At 42.8% G+C, this 6720-nt stretch overlaps 1 protein-coding gene across 1 annotated transcript; it reads left to right on the top strand.

The window, feature by feature from the left end:
* Positions 1-3543: 3543 nt before the first annotated feature.
* LOC130129029 (receptor-transporting protein 3-like) lies at positions 3544-5821 on the top strand. The gene is made up of 3 exons (XM_056298826.1): positions 3544-3711; positions 4148-4319; positions 5272-5821. Exons 1-3 carry the CDS (start codon positions 3588-3590, stop codon positions 5615-5617), a joined length of 642 nt encoding a protein of 213 aa, XP_056154801.1. The 5' UTR covers positions 3544-3587; the 3' UTR covers positions 5618-5821.
* Positions 5822-6720: the final 899 nt, after the last annotated feature.

The raw sequence follows: 6720 nt of genomic DNA, 5'->3' as shown, positions 1-6720 counted from the left end.
TGTGAGGCAACAGTGCTAACCACTGGGCCACTGTGCCACCCCTAAAGCCAAAGTACCTATCCTGTCAAAAAAATCTGTAAACAAAAGTCATCTTAGGGTGGAGCGTCCTGCTTATCTATCATCACAACTAACTCAGACTGCACAGCAGCCAGAATAGCCTTGGCTGGAGAATCCCCAGTATGTGTATGTGTGTGCATGAGAGCAGGAAGAACAACATGACTAGATACCTGTGTCAGGTGGTGTTATACTGATGCTATAATAAGCATGATTATGAACTGAAAGGAATGACTATCTAGCAGGTGAACACTGTCAAACTTCATTACAAAATTTAACCTTTTACCATAACCAGGTCATGTGGCCAAGTGTAACAGGTGAAGGCATATTTGAGTTTGAAATGTGTAGCATTAACAAGAACTAGGAAATGTTGTCCATCTTGTATATATGTACATCCATCCATCCATTATCCAAGCCGCTTATCCTAAGTAGGGTCACGGGGATGTTGGAGCCTATCACAGCAGTCATTGGGCGGCAGGCGGGGAGATACCCTGGACAGGCCACCAGGCCATCACAGGACACCAGGCACAGTAAGCTCTTAAAACAACAACACAAAGATGTCTGAAATCCACATTCAGCATTTTGGATGTAAAATGATGGAAGCGACTGTGAGAAGTTTGAATTCAAGGCTGTTTCATATCTGCCCGATCCAACAAGGCCCTTGAGGCCCCTGCTGATATCTTCCATAACATGAATGGTTTCACACTTGACAGGGTGTTTATAGCTCCAACGGCCTTGCACCACCTTAACCTTTGGGATCATGAACTCTACTCTGTGATTTTCTTCAGAAGGGCATCACACCCCTTATACATGGTCAACAATTTGGAATGAAAAAGTTAAGTGTTTTTAACCTGTATAAAGACATGTTCATGTAGAACACATGTTACATATATATATATATATATATATATATATATATATATATATATATATGAGTAATTTCATTTCACCATGTCGAACATTTTCTTCAGCATTACAATGTATTTGTGATCTTACTTAACAGCCATATGTATGCTTGACGTCACCCAAAGAGCCTTTCAGGGACATATTCCAATAAATCAGTTATAGATCATTACTCGGCCTATTGACACCAGTCAACAGCTGTAAATGATCAAACTTTGAGAAATCCAAGGCATTTTATTAATTTTCCATGCATCATGACAGCAATTTGTTAAATGAAATCTGCTTTATGAAGGAAAGAAAATGTGGGTGCGACACGAGTGGCAAAAGCAGACGGCAGTCATCTATTTTCTATGAGAGCTGGCAAGGAGAAGCAGCCGTAGCTGTAGGAGCAGCAAGCAGCATGATGTCAGCACCCAGGGCGATGATTTGAAATCAGGCAGACGTAAACTTTGTGCAAATTAGTGATGATGTGCTGAAACAGACAAGGGTGCGCCCCCCCCCCCACTGTAACGTCTCTAAACATAATAGGTTATTGGGCACAGCTAGAGTTGATATCTGCAGCACAGCTCAAATAACCTGCACAGTGGCCGATAGCACTCATCATTTTTTCATATTCAACTTAAAGTATAGGTTCACTTTCTCTTTTTTTTCAACCTAGACCTCATGTAAACATTGTTGGGCATCATTTAGAAGTGCACAGATCGCAACATCACTTAGCACCTCAATTTCCACTTTGCAGAATCTTCTCAATAGGCTTCAATCTTCAGTAGGCTGAATCTTCTCGATAGGTGCAGTCCAATAGGCCAGGTGGGTAAGCCCTCAAAAATCAGGATACATGTTCGTTTGAAACAGGAAAGTGACAGTACAGTCACACATATTTTCATTTATTACATGTTTACTTGTAATGTGTTTTGAATCGGAGAAAAATCTGATTTGATTAGGAGCCACTTTTTGCAGCTGGCGCGGTACATAACAACCATCTGTTAATTGCTGCACTTGTCAGAGCAGGAAGGCCTGCAGCCGTTTAGCGTTAGCTACAGACACTAACTACTTCAACAAACAACCCTAACAGCATAGACGTAGCAAGGGAAACTTACTTGCAGATGTGCAAAACTGTCATTTAAACTGAATAGAAAGCACGTTTTACGACTGTTTTTTTTAAATAATGTAACTTAATAAGACGTGTCTACTCGTACTGTCTCCTTGACATTTTCGGAAAGAGGTTTAGCATGGTTTTTCGAGGGCTCAGATGATTCCCCCCCATTGGACTCTGCTGAACATTAAGCAAAGCGGTAAATCTCTCAATGCTGAAGCAACTGAGTTAGTTTTGTTTTGTTGTTTTTTTGCCTGCGCTTTTCTAAATTATATCCGACAATGTTTTAACGAGGTCTATGTTCAGAATAGGTGACTCTATCCTTTACCGGACACGCACGAGAAATTCATGCCGGATTTCGAGATGATGTGGCACTGGTTATTTGCTACGATATAGCGACATGTGGTGAAGGATCATTCTTTATTTGAAGAGACATGCCCCCCCCCCTAACCACTATCATACACTATTGTACCGATTGCCTGTAAGTTTCAGTCTAAATACATCAGGAATTCAAATCCCACTTGCCTCCGTTTTGAAGACGGAAGGGGATCGTTTGTTTGGAAACAAGGGCCTCGCCACATCAGTGACGCGGGGTTCCCTTGGCAACAACCAATCAGAGACGAGGTTGTGAGTGAAGGAACGCCCATTATCGTGACGTCGGGTAGTATTTTGTTTTGGGCGTTCCGCTACCAAATGCAACCAGAAATGTGATATTGACATCTGGTGCCCACTTTAAGTAAGGACAGGTTTAGCTGCCAGGATTTCTGCACTTTCTTGTTCTAAAAGGATGGAAAAGCTGTCTCAGCTATGCAGATATTTCTGGAAAAAGCCAGTATGGATGGCTACTATAATAATAAACTATAATTTGTTTAGTCTGTGGGCAAAGTGGCCGGATTAAGATTTTTACCCCATGGCTGCTATTACGCACCATGATCCTTATGCAATGTTCAATTTCAGTAAAAAGCACATTATTGACTCAAATGTAATCTTGATCTACATGTCTGTGAATGTTCTCATTCATCCAGGTCATAGTTATCCAAAGGAATTGAATCAAGTGCATCTCTTGATCTACGTGTTGTCTACGTGTTGTTTTCTTTTCTCGCCAGTTTTGTTTCCTAACCCGTTTCGCTTTCTTTTCTTTCTTTCTCGTTTCACATTTGCAACGACAGGAAACAAAAGATAAACAATTTCACGCGACGTGCCATTAAAACGTCTCTGAGAAATAGCGAGTGGGGAAAGCGCTGTAAAATAGCTTATTACTGTAAAAACACAAAGCACTGCTCAGACGTAGCTCAGACCCCCATTTTCTAGCTTTCTGTTGGTGGTTTTGAACACGGAGGGGTCAGTGTTAATGGCTGGGGGTCTGCAGGGGATCTGGTCCTCTACGGTCATCCAGTGGCGATAACGCAGCACAGTCAAGCCACCTCCCACCAGTCAGCTGTAAACGTACACACCAGCGACAACGACACAAGCCAATTGTACGTGACCGACAGAAAGGAAAGCGAAAGGAGGATGCTTAGTTTCGTTTTCCACAGTAATGCTGTTTACAGGCGGATATATAACGACTCCGTCACAACAATCTCATTGCATTCACAACATTTCGGACAACCGAAGCCAGGACTCTGAACAAGCCGTTATAACAACAAGGACAATGAGTACAGGTAAATAGACCATTTTCGCTACTGCCGCTTCAGTAATAATAATATTATTTGATGATAGAGCTCTTGTTAAAACTGTCACATCGAATGCAGATGTTCATAGCAAAATATAAAAATGTGAACAAAATGTAATAATAGAATTACTAAAAGATAATTGCCTAGATTATTCAATACAATGGCGCACTTTTGTTTCCTTTGATTATTTTGACATCGCTGTTACGCCTAACAACCGAATGATTTTTTTTGAACGCTTAATCAACATATCTTACTGTAAACACGACCAAGCACTCCCTTATTTTTGGTAAGCCTACCCCCGACCACTACCAATATAAACCACTAGTTGTTTTAACCTAGGGGTCGAATGCTGTTATCTTGATGACATGACGTTGTACTGGTGTTATGTCAATGCTGTTATCTCGATTGTTTTCCTTGTACCCAGAGTGGACCCCCTCGTTGTGGCAGGACACCTTTGAGGACATGTTGGATGATGACCAGGAGCTGGATTATGAAGACCAGTGGACATTCAATTTCAACTACAGCCAGACAGACGAAGTCACCAAAGATGAGAGGAGGAGAGGCTGGAAGGTCTACAGCCACTGTGCCTACGGAAAGTACGTACACTCCCATACCATCCGCCCTATTACCACTTTTGGGTGTGTTAGATCACAGAGATATGATGTGGACTTTGATAAAAGAAAATATTTGGATGGAAACCAATCACAGTAGTAAATTCTTTATCAAAACTAGCCTTGAATATGCTACCAGTAAATATTAAAACATAATTTTATGATCTACACTCGGTATCATGTCTACGGCCAGTAAAATCAAGTGAGCCTGCAGCTGATTAAAGGTTGACGCTAGATCCAACGGGGTGTAGGCACGAAAGTAGCCATGATTGGCTGTTGCGTCGGCCAATAGACAGCGCGGAACCTCGAAGTGCACTGACTTGAAACAAACGTTGCGCACTGAAACATTTAGCTAGCTAGCTTACAACTGACCTTAACATTGCCAGATCGTACTGTAGCGATAGCTAACGTTAACGCTTGCTAACAGTGGAAATTCAAAAAGAGTTTAAACCCTAACCCTAACCCTACACAACAACCTATCACGTCTACTTCCGTGCCTACACCCCGTTGGATCTAGCATCAACCCCGAACGTGTCTTGTTGCACCTTGTGTACAATTATGAAACAGCGCTACTGCGTGGTAGGATATGATACTGTGTCCCAAAGAATGATTTGATAAAGAGGACGACCTCTTTTCGACCCGTTTTTATGTTGCTTTACTGGGGCTCAGCTTACAACTGAGAGGGTTTTAACTGTGAAGATGCAGCCATACAGTGCAGTACAGATACAGCTGTGTACACATATTATATATTCGTATATATTGTTCTTCTATTTTTATATAAGTCCTGTAACATCTTCATGATTGCTCCATTGACAGAAAAAAACTACACAAGAATGCAGTTAACAAAATTGTAAAGAATGGCTTGAATGCAGCCCCCCCCCATACACACACATACACAAACATATACCTTCATGTCCAACTCAATCTCCGCCTCTAGGTTCTATTGTGATTCCTGCTCTAAAACCTGGCCCTCAGCACGGGTGGTGGTGTTGTTCCGGTACCGGCTGCGGACTGATGGGGCCCGGGGAACTGTGATTATGCGGCCCTTTGGTCAGGCCTGTCGACGTTGCCATGACGATGACTTCCTCTTCCCTGGTTTCTCCAAAGAGGAGGTGGAGAAAACCTTGCTCCGGCTGTTTGCAAAGATTCGAAAGAACTGCTATGGAGAGGAGGAAGATGATGACGATGATGATGGCTCAGTGTGCTCTGATAAAGTGAGGACCAAACCCCATGAGGAAACCCTGTGTGAGGCCTGCATACAGGGCATCTGTTGTCAGGACTAGATAGTGTGTCTATGTGCGTGTGTGTCCGTGTGAGTGAGTGTGTGCGCGCGTGCGTGCGTGCATGTGTGTGCGTGTGTGTTCATGTGTGTGTGTGTTAGAGAAAGAGAGGGAGAAAACTTCTAAGATTGTTACCGAACATAAAACAGTTGATGAAGATACATTTTCTTATGTTTTGCTGTACAAAAATAAAGCTGTGTCCACAAACTCGTGTGTTTATTCAGCAAGCACTATTTCATGCACTACGCAGCATAATTTCCTTAATCCGAGAGACAGTATGAGGAAGTGAGTGCTCGAATTGAGACTCGTTTTGCCCGTTTCGAAACAAGCAACTCTTTTTAAAGTTTTTTGTTGTTGTTTGTTTTTGGGTTTTTTTGTTTTTGTTTTTTGCATTCTGATCTGTAATAGTGTAGGGGGCAGGTTGAGGAGCGCCTGGAGAGGTGGAGATATGCACCGGAGAGATGAGGAATGAAAGTCAGTAGGAGCAAGATGGAATACATATGTATGAATGAGAGGGAGGACAGTGGTATGGTGAGGATGCAAGGAGTAGAGGTGACGAAGGTGGAGGAGTTTAAATACTTGGAGCCAACTGTTCAAAGTAACAGGGAGTGCGGAAGAGAGGTGAAGAAGAGAGTGCAGGCAAGGTGGAGTGGGTGGAAAAGAGTGTCAGGAGTGATTTGTGACAGAAGGGTACCAGCAAGAGTTAAAAAGAAGGTTTTACAAGATGGTTGTAAGACCAGCTATGTTACATGGTTTTGGAGACAGTGGCACTGACGAAAAGACAGGAGGCGGAGCTGGAGGTGGCAGACTTGAAGAGTCTAAGATTTTCACTGGGAGTGACAAAGAAGGACAGGATTAGGAATGATTACATTAGAGGGACTGCTCAAGTTGGACGGTTTGGAGACAAAGCAAGAGAGGCAAGATTGAGATAGCTTGGACATGTGTGGAGGAGAGATGCTGGGTATATTGGGAGAAGGATGCTGAATATGGAGCTGCCAGGGAAGAGGAAAAGAGGAAGGCCAAAGAGGAGCTTTATGTATGTGGTGAGGGAGGACATGCAGGTGGTTGGTGTGACAGAGGAAGATGCAGAGGCCAGGAAGAGATGG

This window comes from Lampris incognitus, chromosome 18 (assembly GCF_029633865.1).
Source record: "Lampris incognitus isolate fLamInc1 chromosome 18, fLamInc1.hap2, whole genome shotgun sequence".
NCBI lineage: Eukaryota > Metazoa > Chordata > Actinopteri > Lampriformes > Lampridae > Lampris > Lampris incognitus.
The sequence above is the reverse complement of the archived record's forward strand: the minus strand, read 5'-3'. Positions and strand labels throughout refer to the sequence as shown.